Source organism: Perognathus longimembris, chromosome 12 (assembly GCF_023159225.1).
Source record: "Perognathus longimembris pacificus isolate PPM17 chromosome 12, ASM2315922v1, whole genome shotgun sequence".
NCBI lineage: Eukaryota > Metazoa > Chordata > Mammalia > Rodentia > Heteromyidae > Perognathus > Perognathus longimembris.
In genome coordinates this window covers 30,408,554-30,432,901 of record NC_063172.1, presented here as the reverse complement: position 1 = coordinate 30,432,901, position 24,348 = coordinate 30,408,554, and the positions used below count along the sequence as shown (strand labels likewise).

General features: G+C 45.8%; 1 protein-coding gene across 3 annotated transcripts in view; it reads left to right on the top strand.

The window, feature by feature from the left end:
* Matn2 (matrilin 2) overlaps window positions 1-24,348 on the top strand; it is a 126,467-nt gene that overhangs the window by 33,245 nt on the left and 68,874 nt on the right. For all 3 annotated transcript variants that reach the window (XM_048358620.1, XM_048358619.1, XM_048358618.1), the window contains exon 3: window positions 20,135-20,704. In XM_048358620.1, the coding sequence (XP_048214577.1) occupies window positions 20,135-20,704 (570 nt within the window). The remainder of the gene's footprint in view (window positions 1-20,134; window positions 20,705-24,348) is intronic.

The following is a 24,348-nucleotide window of genomic DNA, read 5'->3' as shown; positions in this document are numbered from 1 at the left end:
ACCACGTGGTCAATGCTAGAGAAAAGGACTTTTAGATATCTTTGCTGACAAAGCACATTGGTGGTCAAGCCCCAGTTTTAGAGGTCTGTGAAAAGAGGCAGCTTTGTGAGCAAGGCACACAACGATGGTACGACTTGGGAATTTTATAAAGTAAGCAAGTAAGCAGGAAGATGAGAGAGAGAGGGAGAAAAAGGAAGAGAAAGAGAGGAAAAGAGAAAGAGAGAGCCTGAATATAAGTGACTTCTAACCATTTACCATTGTAGTGGCAAAAACTGTATCTGAGCGAGTATTTCGAGCAGGCCTCATTGCACTGTCAAGAGGCGTGCTAGCAGAGTCTTCATTGTAGTGGCAAAAACTGTATCTGAGTGAGTATTTCGAGCAGGCCTCATTGTCAAGAGGCGTGCTAGCAGTGTCCTGGCTCGGGTGTGACTGTGATGCAAAACCCAAAAAGCATGGGAGGGAGGCGCCTGGTGAGTGAATGAGCTTACCGGGCAGAAGCGGCAGAAGCTGCGGACGGAGCGGCAGAGACCCCAAGCAGCAGCAGTTTCACTCACCAGGGTAGACAAGTGGTGTGGAGGTGGAGGTGGATGTGGAGGCCAGCAATGATATTAGTGAAAAGTGCCGCGTGGCTACTCGCAACAGTTCGGTTCGCGGAAAAAGGGCCGTCAGGACTGGGGATACTCCCAGAAAAAGAAGAAAAATAGAGGGGAATTCCGCCTGTCCTGACTCTTAAGCCCTTCCCGAGTCACGGCACCATATATGTTAGGTTTTTAAAGTAGGTAGCCGGTAAAGGAGAACGCCACGCGGTATTCAGGCAGGAAAGAAAGTTTATTACCGAACTGCTGGCCTGTGGCCAAGATGATCCATGGCCGGAGAGAAGGAAGAGAGAGAGAGAGAGAGAGACCCCCACCCAGCCCTGCTTTATTTAGGGCAGGGGCAAGGGGTGTGGCCAGGTGGATTAGGAGGTGACCTCAGGGAAAGGGGAGGTAACTGCCTCCAGGTCTGCTGGTTACCCAGGTAACTGGGTGGAGACTTAATGAGGTGGGGGCATCTGCATGTAGCCCTCAGGGAGAGGACCTAACAGGTACCGAGAGAATCTGTGCTCTGTGAAGGCAGAGACTTTTTTTTTTTTTTTTTTTTTGCCAGTCCTGGGGCTTGAACTCAGGGCCTGGGTACTGTCCCTGAGCTGCTTTTGCTCAAGGCTAGCACTCTACCACTTGAGCCACAGCGCCACTTCCGGCTATTTCTGTTAATGTGGTACTGGAGAATCGAACCCAGGGCTTCATGCATGCTAGGCAATCACTCTTCCACTAAGCCACATTCCCAGGCCAGGCAAGGACTTTTGACTGACACACTCTTTCTTCCCTTCTTGTCTTCATCCTACAGATGCCATATATTCTGGGAAGGATTGGGATGAGAGGTTGGGAGTTTGGAAAATGAGTGGACTATCTTAGTGAAGGAGAGGTATTTTTGCTTGTTTTGTCTGTGGTGAGGCTTGAACTTAGTGCCTGGCAACTGTCCCTGAGCTTTTGACTCAAGGCTCGTGCTCTAGCATATTGAGCCATAGCGCCACTTCTGGTTTTCTGGTGGTTAATTGGAGATAAGAGTCTCATGGACTTCCCTGCCTGGGATGGCTTTATTTTTATTTTATTTTATTTTCATTTTTGCTAGTCCTGGGGCTTGGACTCAGAGTCTGAGCACTGTCCCTGGCTTCTTTTTGCTCAAGGCTAGTACTCTGCCACTTGAGCCACAGCGCCACTTCTGGCCGTTTTCTGTATATGTGATGCTGGGGAATTGAACCCAGGGCTTCATGTATACCAGGCAAGCACTCTTGCCACTAGGCCATATCCCCAGCCCTGGGATGGCTTTAAAACCATGATCCTCAGATCTCAGCCTCCTGAGTAGCTAGGATTACAGGCCTGAGCCACCAGCACCTGGCAAAGGAGGAGATGTTTTCATCTGTTTGGGGGTTAGAATGTTAAAGGAGGTGCCCTGTAGCCTTGGGGGCCAGGGTACAGTTGACTGAGACTCCAGAGGACAGGTGAAACTACAGGGGAGCTCCATGTTCTTGCAGATCTGAGCTACATCTTACCCAGTGCTCTTCTTCATCTGTTGGTGTGACAATGAACCTTTGGTTTATTTGATTTTGTTTTTGCCAGTCCTGGGGCTTGGACTCAGGGCCTGAGCACTGTCCCTGGCTTCTTTTTGCTCAAGGCTAGCACTCTGCCACTTGAGCCACAGCACCACTTCTGGCCATTTTCTATATATGTGGTGCTGGGGAATTGAACCCAGGGCTTCATGTACGGGAGGCAAGCACTCTTGCCACTAAGCCATATTCCCAGCCCGAACCTTTGGTTTATTTTCTAATGTTGAACCAATCTTTGCATTACTGATACAGATAAACTTCGCTTATCATTCTAGAGGTTTGGAGCAGTATATTTTGATTCGTAAATGAGAGTAGCCAGTATTCCCTGTAAGTCCCCCTCTTTACACTCCCCCCTCCTTTTTACACTGGGTTTTTGTTTGTTTTAGTAGTCTTGGGATTTGAACTCATGGGTTCACATATCAAAGTTAAGTTAGCTTCATGAAAATACATGATTTTCATAAAAGAGAGATAGTTTGTTTCTTAAAGGGTTGGCAAACTTGCTTGTAAAACTCTCTGGACTTGTTGCCTTCTGTAAGGGGTTATATTTAACAACTGATTGTTGTGCCAAGTTGCAAGACCACCCCCAAGAAGACCACCAAGATTCAGACACTCCGAAATGCAAAAGCAAGGCAAGGGTTTATTGAACGAGCTGCCAACTCGGGCCTCGTCCTACCCACCGACACAGCGGAGGTTAGGAGGAAGCCCCGAGCTGTGATTACACAGGGCTTATAAAGGCAAAGAACAAGGTTACAATAATCAGCTGTGCAAGCAAGATTAGAACACAGGTACAAATCTGATTGGCTCAGGGTTCGATTCTAAAATGGGGTTCACGTGGTGGGGCCTAACTTCAAAGTCTGGCACCTCAGATTTCTTTAAAAGTCATCAGTCTAGTTGACTTTTCTATGATTTTTAGTCTATTTTGGTCATTTGTATTTTCCCTTAAAAAGTGTCCCATGTAGCTACATTCTCGGATCTGTTGGCATAAATTGCAGTTCATAACATTAAGCTATATTTTAAAAGGTGACGTGATATTCCTTAAAAGTGACTGGTACTTGTTTTCATAGATCACAAAACTCTTAGCAAAACTCTGAGACAACCTTGAGCCAGAGAATGGGTGTGTGTATGGAGGAAGGGACTCGATTGGCTCTGAGTGTTCCCTAATAATTTTCAGCATTTATAGAAGAGCGTGACAGTTTTTTAAAAAGCATTTGTTGTTGCTTATCTCTCTTGTCCACACAGAATCCTTGAGACATAGATTTAGATTTAAAATGTGATCAGAGATGTTAATTTACCCACAATATACAGATGAACCTAGAAGTCACTTGTAGGTCATTATTTCAATTGGATCATCTAGTTGAGAGATTTGCAGCCCACACATCCCTAGAGAGCCCTTGGATAGGTGCCAGTTAGTCCATCCCCCTCCCCTCCCCTCCCCTCCTCTCCCGTTCCTGCCCTTCCCACTCCTTCCCTCCCTCCCTCCCTTCCTTCCTTTCTTCTGTACTGGGGTTTGAACTCAGGGCCTTGTACTTGGTTTGCTTGTTCATAGCTAGCATTCTTCTATTTGAGCCACATCTTTAGCCCAGCTTTCTGCTAGTTATTTTGGGATATTGTGGACTTTTCTGCATTTATATATGTATGTATGTGCATGTACACATGTATATACATATATGTGTGTATGTGTATATATATGTATATACACATACATATAATGAAGTCTCATAGACTTCTCTGCATATATGTATAAATATACATACATCTATATCTATTTATCAACATATACATATATATGCAAATGCTGTTATACAAGTGGATGATGGCAGTAGAATTGGTTAATCTCTGGAGTGTAATGAAGAATTTAAGATTGATTAATAATATATCAAGTTTCTCAATAGCAGCGGGTTGCTTGAAAATTCTAGATCCAGCACAGCCTGCAGAGTACCTTACAATTATAACTGGGGAGCATTCATGTGGATAAAGTCCTGCAGCTTGTTTGTTTTTGTTGCCAGTCCTGGGGCATGGACTCAGGGCCTGAGCACTGTCCCTGGTTTCTTTTTGCTCAAGGCTAGCACTCTACCTCTTGAGCCACAGCACCACTTCCAGCTCTTTTCTATGTATGTGGTGCTGAGGAATCGAACCCAGGGCTTCATGTATACAAAGCAAGCACTTTACCACTAGGCCATATTCCTAGCCCCCTGCAGCTTGTATTCTTGTATAGTTGTATACACACACACACACACACACACACACACACACACACCTGTTATTCCTATGAAATCAGCTGAGTTCTGAAGTCAGGCTCACAAGATTAGATTCCTTGTTATATACTAACTGTGTGGCCTTGGGCAAATGGCCCTCACCTCTGAGAGCTTCAGTTTCCCACCTATGAAGTGGGGACAACAGGTTGTGTAAGGAGCACTAAGTGAGCACATCTGATGATCTATAACCATTGATTAGCAAGTCTTAGCTGTCATTGTAGATTTGGATAGAGCCAGCTATAAAGGAGAAGTCTCTTTATTTAACTTCTTACATTTATAACCATACCACCTAGAACTGGAGAGAAAACAACAACAACCAGACACCATGTAGTCCAACTCATTTTATGGGAGAGGAAGTTGAAAAGTAGAGATTACAAATGATAGTGTAAAAAACAAGTTCTGTGGCACGTGTCAGCTAGCTGGGGGCAGCGTCGAGATGGGTTGCAGGTCTGTGGATTCCCCTCTGGGGCTGTGTCTTCCAGTGATGATCCCACAGAACCCCTGAAGCAATGTCAGTTGGGGAAAAACATAGTAACAACAGTAAGGGACCACTGGATCCTACCTTAGGACAACCTCTGGCCTAAGTACTTTCCAATTCATTGTCATGACAACCCTGTGAGGTTGGCATCATTATTGTCTCAGTCTTGCAGAAGAGGAAATGGAAGGTTCCAGGGCCCAAGTGACTTGCCCAGTGTGGAGGAGGTGTGCGGTATGTGGAACAAAGAAGGCTTGGAAAGTTAGGAGAATGCGCCACTGCTACATAGCATGACATGGCATGACCCGCCTTCCCATTTGTAGAAAAAGGAAATTGAATCTAGTCTTTAAAGCCCCTTTCCAGCTTCAAAACCTGCAAATCCTAAATGCTTGGTCATTACTGAGTCTTGAAGAAATACCTGTACAGCTCCAACTCATTAACTTGCTGTCTGATTAACTAGTCTTCATCTTAATGATCAATGGCAAGAAAAGCCTTATGTAGAATAGCCTAGAAACCAAAGTCAGCAAGGCTGTGGAGATTCCTGAATGTTGTTTCCTGCTTCTATGGCAACCCTAACATTGGCTGTCAAGCTTAATGGAGTCAACTACAGCAGCTGGAGCCGAGCATTCACTCAAGTACTGTGAGTGATGAGAACACAAGTCGCTGGCCCAGTAGTTTTCCTTTTGTGTAATGTACTGTCCCAGAGTGTTTAGGGCGTTGAAACTAAAGCCAAGTATAAGTAAGAATGGAGGAAATAAAGCATTGTATCAGTGGAGAGAGGACAAATTCCAAGCATTGAAGAATGTGTATAAGCCAAGCAACTGAGGGAATCACTGTAGACAGAGGGGAAAGACAGAGCTGCCGAGGATTTAGGGGAGCAGAGAAAGGTTGGCTCTACTTTTACAAATTTTTGGGAAACAAGCTCTTCCAGAAGAGGACTGAAAATACCCAGGGTTTGTTTTCTTCTTTAACAGGAATCTATTGTGGATGGACAAAGCAGTAAGCAGGAAGCTCTGCTGAGGACTGAGGGAGTGATCAGAGCCAGTGCAGGAAGCCAAGTAGAAAGAGATTAAAAACAGTGAATTAAGTGCTTACATAATTGGTGGAAATGTTGAAAGAAGGGAATCTGGGGTCTACCACACAAACATCATAGGAATAGAGGTGGAGCTACTCTCATCCTAACCTGCCAAAATGATGGTAAACTCTCAGTGGAACACCAAGTCTGCTGCTGCAAGTCATTGTCTTCTACAGCCTCTACTTTGCTTCAACCTTTGCAAGCCTGTCTGATTGGGGCCACCTAATTCTTACTCAGAACCCTTGCTGCAAAGGAGTCTGGGAAATGTTTTCTGTCTTTAACTTCAGCAGTATTGGAAGACTCATAGGAAGAGGTAGGAGTTCATATTAAATCTATATACTTCATTTAAAATTTGGATTAACTAGAGAGAGGAGTTGGACACCTAAGAGAGATGAATTATAAAGGCCCAATTATGGACCTCGACTCTTGCCTCTTCCACCTGAAAATCTTCCAGGTAGACTCAAGGAGTTCAATTCCTAAAGACAAAGAAGTTCTATTAAGATGCTTTCTGATTTGTTTATACATAAGGAGTTGTTAATTTACACCTGAGTCCAGGCTAAGAGCTTAGATGGTCAGGAATGCAAGAGTAGAGGGAAGAAGGACAAAACAGAGAGAATGGCTTTGGATTGGTCCAGATGTGGACCAATGAAGTTTGGGCTGAGTCAGGAGCTCCTGCATGTACTTGAAAGGAGGACAGGCACATAGGAAGCCTTCCAGTGGTCCCCAGTTGGCTACTTAATGATGTCCAAATTTATGGGATAGGAGACATGTAAAGTTCATGTCTTGTCCTTCAGGGTCCAGCCATTCTGTAACACCTGCTGTGATCTGTGTGCACCCTGTTCTATCAGGCTTCAGGCATTTGCTCACACTTCCCTTTGCTGAAGTGCCCATCCAATCCTCTACCTGGCCAACACCTGCTCTTCCTCTCATAACATAATATTATACTACAGTGCTCATCACCGTGTTCAGGAACTGCCCTCTCCCTCACATACTGTCTTGGATGAGTGCTCTGCTCAATTTCAGCTACTGCTGCTGTTCATGTCTTTTCTTTTCTTTCTTTCTTTCTTTCTTTTTTTTTTTTGCCAGTCTTGGGTTTGAAATCAGAGCCTGGGCATCTGAGCTTCTTTTGTTCAAGGCTAGCACTCTACCAATTGAACCACAGCATCACCTCCAGCTTTTTTTCTGTTGATGATGAGGTACTGAGGAATCGAACCCAGGGCTTCATGCATGCTAGGCAGGCACTCTACCTAGTGCTAAGCCACATTCCCAGCCCCTGCTCATGTCTTTCACACATCTTCCAAATGTTATCTCTTCCATAAGGCTGTAACTTCCTCCTTGGCTAAAACTAGTTTCCATACTGTGTCCCCAGCATCTAGCACAAAGAGGGGTATTTGGTAAGTGTAATGTCTGTGCAAATCAACCAAAGAGAAATGGTGCAAGAAGTGTCTTTAAGAACACATTTTGCCTTTTCCTGGTCCAAGGCTGTGGTGCCTGCCATTTCTAAGTCACCTCTGTGCATACCTGCACCCCCCTCTTTGCAGGGAAGGAATGCAAGCTCTGCATTCTACCAGGAGTCTTTCAAGCCTTATCCTGGCTCCGACCTTATAACCTTGCATTTCTCTTCATAATCTCTGCTCTTTTCTTGGCTCCTACCTGGTAACCTTGAATTTCTATTCATAATCTCTGCTCTGTTCCTGGCTTGCATTTGCTAAACTATCATAAGGTAGATGAGCCAATCAAGTGACTGCCTCATCTTCTTAAGTTAAAACACTCTGTGGGTCCCACACTGTTTTTTTACTTTGCAGAAAGCAGAACTCACCTCATGGCTTCCCGGTACCTTCTGGACTGTCTCATGTGCAGGATAGGGTGTTGAGTGTGTGTGCATATATGTCATGTCTCAATTTCAGAAAAAAACCCACCAGGATTTGATAGTATTAAACACTCTTGAGAGAGGACATGAGGGGCTTTTTTTTTTTTTTTCCAGTGAGACTTGAGCAAACTGCTTTACCTTGCAAGGAAATTCAATCCATTGCAAACTATTTTCTCCAGGGCTATACTGGGGCAGCTTTCTCTTTTGGCTTTCTTATAAAGAAAATTGTCCAGGGTTCTGGAAACCAGAGTTGCTAAACCTCATAAGATGCCTCTTTTCTTTCAGCTCATGTAACAGTTACTAGAGGAGACTGCAGTGATGTGGCATATTTTTCCTTCCTTTCATTTTTTTTCTTTTTTCCATTTTTTTTCTGGCCTGATGCTACACACTCTCCAAGGGCCTGAGAACGCTGTGTTTCTGAAGGAATTTATGACAGTCGGCAGGGACAACTGAAATTTGACCTTGTGTGGGCCCAGGATTCCACTGGGCCTCTCTCACACATGCCTGCTACCCAAAGATGGCACCCCCATTCACCAGAACCTCTTAAGGTGACAACAAAAAGAACTCATGACATTGCCAAGCAGATTTTATGTAGACTTCCTATTGTGTCTCTGTGGCAGAAAGAATCCATCCAGTGGTGTCTCCCCAGCACGTCCATCCCTTTGCACACTTGGCTCCAGTACTCACAGAGCAAATTAAGCAATATCAAAGCCCAACTCTTGTCTGTGAACTTGGGTTCTACTTGCAGGTAGAAAGAACCTCTTGAAGGTTGGAATTCAGACCACATGTTGATGTTCCTGAAAGAAGCCATTGGCCATGCACCTTAGGTGATTGCAAATCTTTTGCACTGGGACAAAGATCCTGAGAGGAAATACCTCAAGTCGAGAGAAGGAAATGAGCGTGTCTGGCAGGTCAGGGAGCCTTTCCCCAGCCAATTCCAGGCAAGAATTGTGAGGATGGTAGAGGTAGGGAGGTGGGGAGAGAAGACCACTGACCTTAGGTCACTCTTGTAGTACATTCTTACTCTTGCCCGCAGTAGAGAATATGTCCGTACCTATGTGTATTTGTCTTGGCTCTTGAAACAAGTGTCCTTATTTGTTACTCCAAAGTACACCCTATAGTGATTGTTCCTTGTGACCCAGGGTTAGGCTCTTTGGGAAAGCATGTATTATGCGAATTGAACCATAGTGTGTCTCATTGTGTCTTGCTGTGCCGTTATCTGTACACCGTCACTCTGAGCACTGTGAGCCTCCTGGGACCAGGCTTGTGTCTTCTGCATGTCATTGCCCCTTGCAACACCAAGTATTATCTTTTGTCCATGGTGCCTTCAGTTCACTACCTTCTGCATATAGCCCACACCATACTTCAATGAAATGAAGATGAATAGAGCTCTAAGAAAGATGCTAAACACAGGGCTGAGTGTTCAGCTCAAAAGGCAGCTGGGAATGCTGCAGTGGAAAAGGTGGTTGGCAGGAATTGAAGGCAGGCAGGCATTGCAGGGTATAAGACAAGTTGCAGGGAGTGGTGCACTGGACCAGGAGACTAAAGAATTTCTGAGTTCATTGTCCCCTGAGCCAGTGACTTCAGCATAGTAGCTTTGTTGAAACAACTTCCCGAGGCTTATTTGTCCTGGGAACTTTCCACCTTTCAGACCCAGCTGTTGTGACTCAGATCAATGACACCAAAACACTCATTCATAGGAAAGTTCTAGTATGAAGAGAGAAAGACTAAGGTCTCTTTTGCTGGGAGAGTCTCTCTTTCTCTCTGTCCAGGAAGGGTCATTGGGGCGAAGGTTGGAGTCTAATGATATAGTGTCTTCTAGATGGCAGTTTGGTGTCTTTCACAAGCCTCTCCGGTCTGTAGGTGGTGGGAACTTAGGGGCTGTGTAGATGGGCACATTGGCATCTGGTAGCTGGATTTCCATTCTAAAGCCAGGGTTAATTGGGAATTATTTGCCATAGGTACTTTGGCTGTGGGATCAGGGAGATCATATACAGGCTCTGATTTGCCGTCCTGGTCCCTGATTTTTATCTTGTGAGCAGCTATCAATCCATGTGTTTCCCTTCCTGAGGTTTCCTTTGCACAGTGCCTGGCATTTATACCAAATAGACTTCATCCTGTTAGTCATGACTTGTTATTGCAGCCCTCAGAAATGTCTTCTGGTCCTGATTCTGTCCCTCTGCTCATGACTCTTCCCGCACTGTACGTAGAGAGAGCCATAAGTGCCCTCCCCCCGCCCTGCCCCATGCCAAATTTGGAAAAACATCTGGAGAGTGTTACTGAGAAGGAAACAATTTGCTAATGAGTCTAAATTGTGTCCTAGACCCAAGAAATAATCCAGGGTGTCTCTCTCATATAATAGAATCAGGTTTTCAGGCTGCTCCCCAGTGGTCCATTTGGAAGATGTGAATAGAGCATGACCGGTAGAAAGAGAGCCACAGCTCCTCAGCTCGTTGTACACTGTCTGGCGTTGATGTAATGCAGCAGCTGGCCAGTGACTAATAAGGGAATTGGAGAGAAAAGGACTGCTTGTGGCTTTTCCAGGCCTGGCCAAGGTCCATGGCACCCTAATCAAGTGCCCTAAATACAGGGGAATTGCAGGTCCAAATTACCTCTGAGATAGCAATCAAGTAATCTGCAGGCTCTCACAGCTAGTCACATCATGCTCACTTAACGGGGACAACAGAGGCCGTATGATGGATCTGTGGGCCCATGTACAATGGTGGGTAGGAAGCTGGTGGTCTTTGCACACACACACACACACACACTCTCTCTCTCTCTTTCTCTCTCTCTCTCTCTCTGCTTGAACTCAGGGACTCAATTTTCAGTTTTCACTCATTTCTTTTTCCTCATTGCTGGTACTGTATCACTTGAACCATAACTTCTTCAGTATGCCATTTTGCTGGTTAATTGAGCCTCTGATCTCAGCCTCCTGAGTAGCTAGGCTAACAGGTGTAAACCACCAATACCTGGCTGCTGCCTGTCTTTGACAAGCCTATATACCAAATACTCAAAGGATGCAATTTCCCTATATTCAAATGCTAGTTTTACATTCTTTTCTTTCTTTCTTTCTTTCTTTCTTTTTTTTTCGCTAGTCCTGGGGCTTAAGCTCAGGGACAGTCCCTGAGCTTCTTTTGCCCAAGACTAGCACTCTATCACTTGAGCCACAGTGCCATTCCTGGACTTTACTGTTTATGTGTTACTGAGGAATCAAATGCAGGGCTTCATGCATGCTAGGCAAGCACTATACTGCTAAGCCACATTCCCAGCCATAGATTTATATTCTTATAATGGAGGATTCATGTCACTTTCACAGTTTGAAGAGAATAAGCTTTACATAGTGCTTCATTTCTCCCATGACCCCATGCTTACTCAGTCATCCTGTCATAAATGTGGATCTTTCTGGAAGCTCATGTACAAACTGTTGACATGGCCACCTTTGTTTGGCTGCTCTTCTTCTCATTGAAATGTGCTAAATGTATATTTAGACAATGTTTCATAAGTATGATTCTCTAAGTTGCCTTTAGACGGTTTCCTAGAAACAAGTGAAATTGGTGATGGGACTTTTGTTGTTTGAGTATCAGACTCTAAAGTTAGGTGGGCAAAATGATTCCAGTTCCCATGCCAGTCCTAAGAGATGGGCTGTAGACTGCAGTGTTGAAAAGGATCTTTACACTGAGCTGTGTGTGAGAGTCCACAACTGATCAATAAAAATGTCTTCCAGGGCCAAAACAAAAAGGGAAAAGGGGCATCACTACACGTGTTCTAAAGCCTGGGTACCTGTACTAATGGCTATTCAGCTATTTTCTGTCTCTCCCTCTGTCATCACAGTCATAAAAAACAGCTCTGCCTCTTATAGCTCCTACTGAGGGTGTGTGTGTGTGTGTGTGCACGCGCGTGCGTGCGTGCGCACACACACAGATGTGAGCCACCACCACCCAGCTATGAGGTAATTTTTTTGTTTTTTTTGCCAGTCCTGGGGCTTGAACTCAGGGCCTGAGCCTGTCCTTGGTTTCCTTTTGCTCAAGGCTAGCACTCTACCACTTGAGCCACAGCTCCACTTCCTGCTTTTTCTATATATGTGGTGCTGGGGAAATGAACACAGGGCTTCATGTATGGGAAGCAAGCACTCTACCACATACCATATTCCCAGCCCATGAGGTAATTTTTATCTCTGTTTGTGAAAATTTGTTTGGCGGTACTGGGGATTAAACTCAGGACTCATGCTTGCTAGGTCAACTTTCTACCACCTGAGCTACATTTATGAAAACTTAATCGTGTTTAAATTATGTCTGGTAGGATTTCTGGTTATACTTAGGTAATTTTTTTTAATGCTCTGATTATTCTGAGGAGAGCAGTTGAAGCTCTTGGCTCACCTGTACTTTCTTCTACTGTCCCCTTGTCAGTGCTGGCCATGTTATCCGGGTGCATCATCCCCCCTGGCATTCAAATCTTTTCTCCAATGTCCTTGTTCCCCACTGGTCACAGTCATTTGCTTCTCTTATCTTGTCCCAGTAATTGTGGTAACTACAGTCTCTCCTGATCTCAGTTAAACTTGACTCCCATCTTCCCAGTTACCCCTTCTGCTTTCCAACTCTAATAATTCTGTCATCTTCTCTGAACTCCCAGTCCATTGCTGCTGCCTATCTTTGTTCCATCCTCTCCCATCTCGACTTTCTCCATTCCTACTTTCCCAGCTCTTATACCATTAGAAGCCGCTGTAATCACGCTGCCATTTTTCCCCTTTCCTGATCCATCTTGATAACCCTAAATGTAGCTTTCCCTGACTTCCCCCATCCCTGTGTAGCTGACTGTGGTTATAACAAAACATACAGACTGGATCACTGTTTCCACTTAAACCCCATGATCATCACCTACAAGTAGGCCTTTAATCATACTCTTCCTAATCTATTTATTCTTCCACTGTTCCAGAAACTTCCTCCCCCCACTCATATCATTAAACTTTTCATGGTTCTTTTAGTAAGTGCCCACAAAGCCCTTATGGAAACTATGCTTATGGAAACTATGCTGGGAACTGATAAGAAGCATCTCATTTTCTGAGATTACTTCCTTGGCCATTTGCCTATTGTCCAGACCACATTCTTATACTTTTCCACAGTCCTTCAAAGATCTCTGTCCTCTGTCACACTGGCCTATCCTTTATTCTCTCCCAGGAACTTAGACCTACTGAACTGGCAACATATACTTGCCAAGAGAGTGAGGAGGTGAACGAGAAAAAGCCCCCAAGTTCTGGGTGCTGCTGTTCAAAGAGGCTAACATCTGTTTTCATCATTTTGTGAAGTTAAACTACAAATAGACGTTTAGTGAGGGAAAAGCACTTGGCTGGAGCCATGCAAGTTTGGGCTATCACTCTGAGGCTCTGATTGCAGACAAAGGAAAGAACTGACCCAGAGAGCAGGTGCTGTCTTGCTGCAGCTTGAGGATTCTGGGAACAGAAGGTGTAAGCATAAGAAGGACAAAATCTTTCCATATTCAGTACGAGTGCTTGGTGAAGAGCGTGGGCCCTTAACCTCTTACGCTAGCACAGGCACACACCATGAGTTCACGTCCAAGCTCCTCTGCTTCCCAGGCAGAGGGAGGTCTAGAACAATTTATTCCACCGCTAAATCATTGTCGTCCTCTGTGAATGGGAGGTGATGTGTGGAGAAGAAGCAAGGTCTAAGCAAGGTCTGGCCAGAGTGAATGCTCAGGACTATATTCTCTTTGAGTTTCCTAACAGTCTTCGTGTGAGACTCCTTTTATAAAAGAAGTCAGGCACTGGTAGCTCTACAACTATAATCCTAGTTACTCAGGAGGCTGAGATCTGAGGATCACAGTTTAAAGCCAATCTAGGCAGAAAAAAGGTCCATGAAATTCTTATCTCAAATTACCAAAAAAGCCACAAGTAGAACTAGGGCTCAAGTGGTACAGTGCTAGCATTGAGCATAAAGAAGCTCAGGGTCATGGGGCTGGGAATATGGCCTAGTGGCAAGAGCGCTTGCCTCCTACATACGAAGCTCTAGGTTCGATTCACCAGCACCACATATATGGAAAACGGCCAGCAGGGGCGTTGTGGCTCAGGTGGCAGAGTGCTAGCCTTGAGCGGGAAGAAGCCAGGGACAGTGCTCAGGCCCTGAGTCCAAGGCCCAGGACTGGCCAAAAAAAAAAAAAGCTCAGGGTCAGTGCCCAGGCTCTGAGTTTAAGCCCCAGTACTGACTAGCAGAGGAAGAGGAGACACACACACACAGAGACAGACAGACAGACACACTCTGGGGGTCTAAAAAGTCTAGTTGTTCAAGACTATTTGGACAGAAAGTGGCAGAGGTTGGACTTGTGCTGAGATCAAGGGACTCTTATAGTTTCATATAGGATTTCAAGGCCTCTCCTGATGAAATTATCTTACTCTGGTTGTAGAGATCCACCTCCCCTCCTACTCTAAATATGCACTGGCTTCCCCAGGCAGATGACACCTGTACTAACTTTACCTAGAGCAGGGATGCTGACTGATGATAGGCCGTGGCCCTAAGAAGGGGAAAGGGCTCTGAGGGTGCACAGGGTTGTTCTGCTGGGGTAGAAATGTTAGTTAAAGTAGTCCTGGCTCAGATTCCTCCTATACTGGAAGGGTGAGAGACACCATTTCCCCAGTGCGTGGACTTTGACATCACGAGGACATGATTGGAAGTACTGTTGACAGAGTCCAGATCATTCCTATGGCGAGAGGGATGGCATCTTGTTATGTGCCCACACACTTGCTTACAACCACTGCTGGAAGCCTTTGCTACAAGGGGCCAAAAGGAAGATTATTGTGTATTCTTGCCCCAGACTAAAAATACAATGAAGAAGAGTCTATTTTCTTTTTCTTTTAGGTTGTTTTTATTGTATTATCTTTAAGTGCCTGTACAAAGGGGCTTCAATTCCACATGCCAGTTTATGGGGACAATGCACTTTGATCAATTCACCCCTTCCATCATTCTTCTCCATCTCTCCCAACCCCATGCAACCCCCCATTTTCCCAGTGTCATCTTCACATGTGTACATTGAATATTATGACTGCGTTTGTCCACCTTTCCTCTCTCCATTTGTCTAAACTCCCACTCTGAGTCCGTTTTTTGGAAACATCTCTTAGCATACTTTTGTGAGGAGGCTGCAAGAAGCTGAAAACATTTGTGAGCACTCCCAAGTATTTTGCAAAAGCTTTCTTTAATTCTAGCTATATCAAGAATTTTCTAAGAGCATCTACCAAAAGACAGTGGAAAAGGTACCACTATTGTCTGACTATAGTGAGCAGAGAGAGAATCATCTCTTTAAGAAGTTTCATTTTTATAAAGTGACTTGGACTCTGAATGAGCCCATCCAATCCCAGGATTTATTAGTTTTTGCTTCTGTGAACCAGAGTTCAATGGCCATGCTTCCTCATTCAGGCCCCCCAATCTATGCATTTGCAGGACCCACGCCTGCCCTGGAAGTTTTGGACTTCATCGTTGTCAACATCTTTCCACCCCATGCCTTGTTTTACCACCAAGGATTTACTTCATTCTACGAATGTCTGATGAAGACTTGCATGTCATTCAGAGCTGAATGACACTAGTTTCCCCACCTTGCAGAATCCATAAAGAATTAGGAGATCAAGGTTCCCAGGACGTCTTGCAGAGATTTCTTTCCTAGATGAGTCGTTTTCAGACTGTGGTTTCAGAATCAGTAGCAGTGACTTTACCCTGGAACTGTTAGAAAAACATATTTTTCGGTGCCACCTCTTACCCTTGGGGTCAGAAGTTCAGCGGTGGCACATGCACAGCGGAGCTTGAGACGCAGCGAGATAGGCCTTCCAGGAACAGGCTGATCCGGCTTCTGAGCTCCAGGGACCTGAGGTTTTCTTGAAGGAAACCCAGTAGTTTGGGCTGCCAGGGGTCGATTTTCAGTGCAGAAGCACAGCTCCCTGGAAGCCTTTGTGTGAGCTGCTGGGGACTGATCCAGTTTAGCACACAGCTCCACTCTGACCTTCCAGATTTCTCTTCCAGTTGTTGGTGATACTTGATAGGATATAGCTATAATGATCCATAATAAAAGCTCAGTGAGAGCAGAACCCCTTGCTTCCAAAGATATCCAGAGAAAGAGTTTCCGGGCCCACTCTATGTACCTTCTTTCCTTTGGAGAAGTCTTTCATTAATAGTTTCTGTATGGCAGGAGGTCCCTGTTCTTGAAAGTAGAGATTGCTGACAGAGTCTCAGACAGGAACGATGGGCTAGCCTGGGGTGGCCTTGCACTGTGATCTTCTTTTTGAAATGGAAGATCAATAACTATTTGCTTACTGGAACCAGGATCCTCTTGATTTCAACCTCCAGAGTAGCTAGGATTACAGGTGTGAGCCACCTTACCCGCCATCATAGCATTTCCTTAAATTCTTACAACTACTCAGTGAAGTGAGTGGGTAGTAGTGTTGGTTGCCATAATTTTTTCCTTTCTCTGAATTACAAAGGCTTTTCAAACTCTCGGTGCCTGTTTTGTCATCAACCCAATGAGTGTGACTCTCAAAGGTTTGTTTTGCTTTTTTCCCCCCTCAATAGCTTGAGAGTGAAACCAGGCCATTGTGATGAATGTGTTCTGAGAGAAGATTATAGATCATGCTAGGGGCTGGGAATATGACCTAGTGGCAAGAGTGCGTGCCTCATATACATGAAGCCCAGGGTTCGATTTCCCCAGCACCACATATATAGAAAATGGCCAGATGTGGCGCTGTGGCTCAAGTGGCAGAGTGCTAGCCTGAGCAAAAAGAAGCCAGGGACAGTGCTCAGGCCTTGAGTCCAAGGCCTAGGACTGGCAAAAAAAAAAAGAAAAAAAAAGAAAAAAATAGATCATGCTAGGAATGTCAGGGTTTATGTTGACCTTATTTCTGGATCTTTTCAGGCAATTTATGAGTCTTCTGTTTCAAGAAGCTCACTTGAGACGGGTCTAGCCCCCAGTGCTGTACAGACGTGACAAAAGGTGGCTCCCTGCGGGCTACCAAAGGTGTTGGACTTGTGAAGTAGAGATGACGAGGTGTGTGTCCTGGCACCAGTGACCACAGCCTGGCAAGCTGGCCTGGATAGGATGACTTCATGAGCCTTCCCACTTCTCATTTTTATGACTGGCTGCAGTGTTTCACTTTTGGCTTTCTCTCTCTGCCAGTCTCTTTTTCTTGCAGCTGTGGTGTTTGGGACTTACGGAAAGCATTTGGGATCACCTTTCTAATCCTTTCTAAATCCTCATTTAGTCTGGGAATGAGGAGGAGAAGGTGAGAGAAAGAAGATTAGTCCCAGTGAGAAGCGTCATGTTACTGTACTTTTTGCTACTATAAAGAAATACCTGTGGTTGGGGAACTTTATTAAGAATGTAGGTTTATTTGGCTCATAGTTCCGAGCCGGCGTGGAGGAGCAACATCTGGTAATGATTTTCTTTCTGGAAGAGTTTGTTCCAAAGTGGCACTAAACATCAAATGGTAAGAAACAGGTAGCCTGTGTGGATGTGTCCCATATTTCTTCCTACCTCTTATACAAAAGTCACCAGCATTCAATCACAGGAGCTCTACCCTCATATCTAATCCTAAAGGCCCACTTCTCAACACCATGGTTGGATTAAACTCCTACTCTCTTAATACCTCACATTTCAAGATCTCAATTTCAGTGTGTGTGGGGGGAAAGTACTCAACCATATCCACATCATACTCCACATCACCCACCAGAGTCTCTTGTCCCAGCAGTGTTGTCTTTGTCCCGAAGCAGAAGGATGAGCTTTGTCGACAGAGGTGGAACTTCCCATGCTGCTCAAGGCATAGTGAAGCCATCATGATGGAGAGGGAGAGGGAGGGGACACAGCTAATTGTCCTTTGATGTGCTCTTTCATTTCCAATACCATCTCCCAGGTCAAGTCTGAGTCCTCTCAACCAGGTGGTGCCACAATAGTACCTATCACTTTGGTGGTGTGGGCCAGGTACCTTCATGGCACTAGACAACTGAAATGTGTGTGTGTGTGTGTGTGTGTGTGTGTGTGTGTGTGTGTGTGCGCGCGCTAGGGATGGAACCCAGGCCACTTCCCTATGAGAGATAGAGGTACATCATCAGATGCCAAGATACTCACCTCAACATCTGGGACCACAGGAACCTGTTTCTCAGTCTGAATTTAAAGGCCTTCTGTAATTGGCTTAGCTTCTCCACAACTAATTCCTGCCTCTGCTCCTGGTTTTGCCTCTGATGCAGTCATGCTTTGTTGTCCATGGCACTCCACCATAGGCTCTTGTCATGTACTACCTCAATCCAAACAAAGCAGCTCCTGCTTCACCTCCTTGCCCTTGGCCAATGACATTCCCTTTCTCTAATGTTTTGGGGTTTTTTTTGTTTGACACTCCCTTTCTCTAATGTTTTTTTTTTTGTTTTTATTTTTTTGCCAGTCCTGGGCCTTGGACTCAGGGCCTGAGCACTGTCCCTGGCTTCTTTTGCTCAAGGCGAGCACTCTGCCACTTGAGCCACAGCGCCACTTCTGGCCATTTTCTGTATATGTGGTTCTGGGGAATCGAACCCAGAGCTTCATGTATACAAGACAGGCACTCTTGCCACTAGGCCATATTCCCAGTCCCTCCCTTTCTCTACTGTTGACTGTGAGAGTCATGGTTCCATCCTGTTCCATTCTTCTCTATTCTAATCGATAATCCTCCCAGATAGACTACAAGCTCTTTGACATTGGATTCTATCTAAAATTCCCACCCCCACCCCCACCCCCAGTCCTGGGACAGGAACTTTGGGCCTGGGTGCTGTCCTTGAGCTCCTTTTGCTCTACCACAGCACCACTTTTGACTTTATCTGTGATTAATTGGAGATAAGAGTCTCAGAAACTTTAGCCTGGGCTGTCTTGGAACTATGATCTTCATATCTCAGCTTCGAGTAGCTAGGATTACAGGTCTCCTTGGGACCCTGCCAAACCATGTGGCAAATGGTAAAATTTTGATCCTCTTTAGAAGTTTGCTTACCTCCAAACTACATCAGTAAGGCCAGGCATGGTGGGGCATGCCTATAACCTCAGTCTCTCAGGAGACAAAGATACAAGGATTGCATCCCAAGCCAGCCCTGGGGAAAAGTAAGAGAACCTATCAGAAAAAATAAACTAAAGCAAATATGATTAAGGACATGGCTTTAGTGGGAGAGTGCTCGCCTAGCAAGTGCAAGACCAAAAAAGAAAGAAAACCAAATGCCTGTGGCTCATGCTACTATCATAGCTACTCAGGAGGCTGAACTTTGAGGATTGCTGTTTGAAGCCAGTCTGGGCAGGAAAGTCCATGAGACTCTTTTCTTTCTTTCTTTTTTTTTTGTCAGTTATGGGGCTTTACAACTCAGGGTCTGGGTGCTGCCTTGAACAATTTTTTTTAAGGCTAGTGCTCTACCACTTTGAGTCACAGTTCTATTTGCAGTTTTCTGGTTGTTAATTGGAGATAAAAGTCTCACAGACTTTCTTGCTCAGGCTGGCTTGGAACTGTGATCCTCAGATCTCAGCCTCCTAAGTAGCTAGGATTATAGGCATGAGCCACCAATGCCCAGCTTCCATGAGACCCCTATCTCCAATTAACCACCAAAAGGCCAGAAGTGGAGCTGTGGCCCAAGTGGTAGAGTACTAGCCTTGAGCAAGCAAGTTGATGGACAGTGCCCAGGCCCTGAGTTCAAGTTATAGGATTAGCACAAAAATAAATGCAAGAAGGAAGAGAGAGAGAACACAAAACTGCACTGGTGACTTTCTAGAAAGTAATATGTTCATTTATCTTGCAAAAAAGAAATCTTGTTTGTAGCCGGGGTTCATGTTTATCCATTCATTTATGCACATAGATACTCCTGAGTGTGGAGGAACACCTGGTGAATTCTTGAGTTTTCTGTTTTGTTTTTTAATTCTCAGTACTGGAGTTTGAAGTGAGGTCCTTGCACTTGTTAAGCAGTGCTTTACCACTTGAGCCATATCTCCTGTCCTGTTTTGAGTTAATCATTTTGCAGATAGAATCCAGCCTGGAGCTGTCCTCAGGCCACAGTCCTCCTGGTTACGCTTCTTGGGTAACTATGATTACAAGTATGTACCACCAAGTCCAACTTGTTGGTCAAGAGAGGGTCTTGCTAATTCCCTGCCCAGGCTGGTCTATGGATCGATCGCGACCTCCAGAGAAGCCAGAATTACAAGCACAAGGTACCCTGCTCATCCCAATTATTGAGGTTTGAATGGTGGTTTTTAGTCTTAGGGTTTCCAACAATAGCCAGGCTGTGTTGGCTCTCTTGTGATGCCCGGTCCTTTGCTCTTTCTCCAGAGAGCTCCTGTGAGAACAAGCGGGCAGACCTGGTCTTCATTATTGACAGCTCCCGCAGTGTCAACACCTATGACTATGCGAAGGTCAAGGAGTTCATCGTGGACATCTTGCAGTTCCTGGACGTTGGTCCCGATGTCACCCGAGTGGGCCTGCTCCAGTATGGCAGCACAGTCAAGAACGAGTTCTCCCTGAAGACCTTCAAGAGGAAGTCTGAGGTGGAACGAGCCGTCAAGAGGATGAGGCATCTTTCCACAGGCACCATGACGGGGCTGGCCATCCAGTACGCCTTGAACATCGCCTTCTCAGAGGCAGAGGGGGCCCGGCCCCTGCGGGAGAATGTGCCCCGGGTCATAATGATTGTGACAGATGGGAGGCCTCAGGACTCAGTGGCTGAAGTGGCTGCCAAGGCCCGGGACACCGGCATCCTGATCTTTGCCATTGGCGTGGGCCAGGTGGATCTCAATACGCTGAAGGCCATTGGGAGTGAGCCCCATGAGGACCACGTCTTCCTAGTGGCCAACTTCAGTCAGATCGAGTCGCTGACCTCTGTGTTCCAGAACAAACTGTGCAGTAAGTCCTGCCCTATGTGGCTCACGTAGGGGCACCGGTGGGATTTATGCACCCATCCCTCAGGTGTTCAAGCTGTGCTGCCAGCTCCCAGGGGCTGTGCCACAAGTGGGGATGGTGGATGGGGAGACTCAGCAGACACCAAAAATAGTGCATCAGTCTTCTGGGACTTAGACTTGGGCCAGGGAGACGGATATTGAGCATGCAGTTACAGGAATGGGAAGTAACTATAACTTTAACAGTATAATGGAGGAAGAATTGAGCTCATGGGTGGTACTGACAATCCCAGGGCCTAACTGGAGAGCCAAGGAGCTCAGAAAGATTTTCCTAGAGAAAGGACCTCATGGAATTCCACTTACTCAAATAGTAGAGATTGGGAAGATTTGAAGCCAGACTGACTGAGCAAAGAGTTCTTAAGACTCCATCTCAAGAAATAACCCAGGCATGGTGGTGACCCTGCATCTGTGATCGCAGCTATGTGGGAAGTGTAGTTAGTTGGGTCACAGTCTGAGGCTAGCAATGGACAAAAAGTTATTTTTTCCTATCTGAAAAAATAACCAAAGGGGGAAAATTAGCACCTGCCTAGAAAACTCCAGACCCTGAGTTCAAAATCCAATACTGGAATTCGGGGGATGGGGTGGAGATGGGACTGGGAGGCAGCACTGGAATACAGTGTGGTCTCCTTGCAGATGGCGTGGACATCAGGGAATTTTTTCCATGAGATGCTGCTGGCCGTAGGTGTTTTCTCAACTGACAGAGATTCAGTGTGGAGAGGACAAGAGTGTGGTCCTGGCTCTCCCCCTGCCCGCCGCCCCCTCCCGTCCCAAGATGGCAGATAGCTCTGCCCACCCCCAGCTCCTTCTGAAAGAAGGCCCCTTCCTATTCTGGAGCTGTATTTTCTGTGTTCTTTCTTCTCTCCTTTGCTTTCTAACCCTCTGTCCATGTGGCTGTTTCTCCCTTCCTTGCTACACTCTTCCTGTGACCTTCAACCCTAGCTCTGCCTCCACTTTTCTCAGCAGGTCACCTTGGTTTCTCCTGTCTCCTGCCTTCTCTCTCTGGGAGGGTAGGGGCTGAGGAGGCCACCCCAGACTCCACTCTCAATTCTACCACTTAGAAAATGGGCAGCCATGTCCCATCCTGTCTTACCTACCTCAGTAGCCTTCATATCCTCCAGCTACCATGTTTCCTTGATGGGGAAATAAAGGGAATACATTTTGTGTGTGTATAATGCCAGGGCTTGATCTCAAGATCCGGTGCTTCTGGGCTCAAAGCTAATGCTCCACCACTTGAACCACAGCTCCATTTTTGACTTTTTGGTGATTAATTGGAGATAAAGCTCTACCACTTTGAACCATAGTTCTGCTTGCAGATTTTGAGTGATTAGTTGGAAATAAGAATCATACTGGGCCTTTTCTGCTGGGCTGGCTTTGAACTGCAATCCTTATATCTCAGCCTCCTAAGTAGGATTGCAGGCATGAGCCACCAGTACCTGGCTAGACATACTTCTTCTTCTTCTTCTTCTTTTTATTATTATTATTATTTTGCCAGTCCTGGGCTCTGGACTCAGGGCCTGAGCACTGTCCCTGGCTTCTTTTTGCTCAAGGCTAGCACTCTGGGGCTGGGACTATGGCCTAGTAGTAAAGTGCTTGCCTCGTATACATGAAGCCCTGGGTTCAGTTCCCCAGCACCACATATACAGAAAATGGCCAGAAGTGGCGCTGTGGCTCAAGTGACAGAGTGCTAGCCTTGAGCAAAAAGAAGCCATGGACAGTACTCAGGCCCCAAGTCCAAGGCTCAGGACTGGCAAAAAAAAAAAAAAAAAAAAAATCCACTTGACAGTGAGTACCAGTAGCTTGTACCTGTAACCCTAGCTACTCAGGACGCTGAGATCTGAGGATTGTGGTTCAAAGACTGGGCAGGAAAGTCCATGAGACTTTTTATTATTATTATTATTATTATTATTATTATTATTTTTTGGCCAGTCCTGGGCCTTGGACTCAGGGACTGAGCACTGTCCCTGGCTTCTTCCCGCTCAAGGCTAGCACTCTGCCACTTGAGCCACAGCGCCGCTTCTGGCCGTTTTCTGTATATGTGGTGCTGGGGAATCGAACCTAGGGCCTCGTGTATTCGAGGCAGGCACTCTTGCCACTAGGCTATATCCCCAGCCCCTCCATGAGACTTTTGTCTCCAACTAATCACCAAAAAACCAGTAGTGGAGCTGTGGCTTAAATGGTAGAGCACCAGCCTTGAGCAAGAAAAGCTCAGGGACTGCACCTAGGACCTGAGTTCAAGCCCCAGTACACACACACACACACACACACACACACACACACACACACACACTTACCAAGTCTAACCTCAAAAAAGCAGAGACTCATTTTCTGTTGACTCAAGAGTCAAAGGTTTACTTAAAAAATCAATGCCATGAGGGAAAAATAAGCTTTTCCTTGCAGCGTCACTTGGAAAGTGTTCAGCCAGGCCATTTCCCTGGCGCCGTTCTTAGGGAGCTGCGCTGCTGCCTGAGTCAACTGGAAACCTCAATCCAGAGGACACGCTGCAAGGGGTTTTAAGGTTTATGACTTCAAATGACTTCTGCAGAATTTATGCTCCCCCTTTCCTGGAAATATTAAGAAGTAGGTTCTGTAATACTTTTGACCGTTTGTGCACAGTAGAAATTTTAATGGAGGAGCATTTTGGAGCTATCAGCACATGGGAAGGTAGATGAGAAAGCAGAAGGGGAACGACTCGATCCCCCTCCCCCCTCCATGTTGCTGCAGCGCGTGGACTTGTCCAAGGAAGATGCTTCTTGGGGTGCTTCAGGGCAAGGCAGCAAAATTAAAAGGTTTGGGACTGGGAATGTGGCTTAGTGGTAGAGTGCTTGGCTAGCATGCACGAAGCCCTGGGTTCAATTCCTCAGTACCTCATCAACAGAGAAAGCTGAAAGTGGCACTGTGGCTCAAGTGGTAGTGTGCTAGCCTTGAGCAAAAGAAGCTCAGGGACAGTGCCCAGGCTCTGAGGTTAAGCCCCATGACTAGCCTTTTTGGCTGTTTCCCTCCCCCCCCCCCTATAATCTTTGTTTTAATCTAGAAGCAGATACGAAAAAACATTGGTGTTACTCCATTCACTTGTGTGGGCCGAGCAATGACTCCCCCGACACTCTTCCATCCTTACTGCGGGAGGCACAGCTGCCTGTGGGGCAGTGCCAAGCTCATCCAGGCAGCATCATCAACAATCTCGAAAGGTTGAAGAGGCCCCAGGGCCTCTTTATCCACAGTGCGGTAAAGACCACAATAACTAACATCTATTCAGCACTTTCCCTATGTGTCTACATCACAGCGGGTTCCCCCTCCCTCTTCCCACTTAGCAGCTGAGCAGGTTTGTCCAGCAAGTTAGCCAGCATGGTAGGACCAGGGTGCCAAATCTTGGCTCATTTTTCTCCTTCACATGGTAGGAAGTCTCCAGTCCTCTCTCTAATTTTTTTTTTTTGTATTTTATTCTTAAGTAGTTGTGCAGGAAGTTTGCAGTTCCATATCAGGTTCTGACTACAAGACATCTTGACCAATGTCACCCTTTCCATCATCATTCTCCCCCATTATTCCCCTCCCCCACCCCTACCCTCAAGCCCAAGTTTTACATAATATACATTG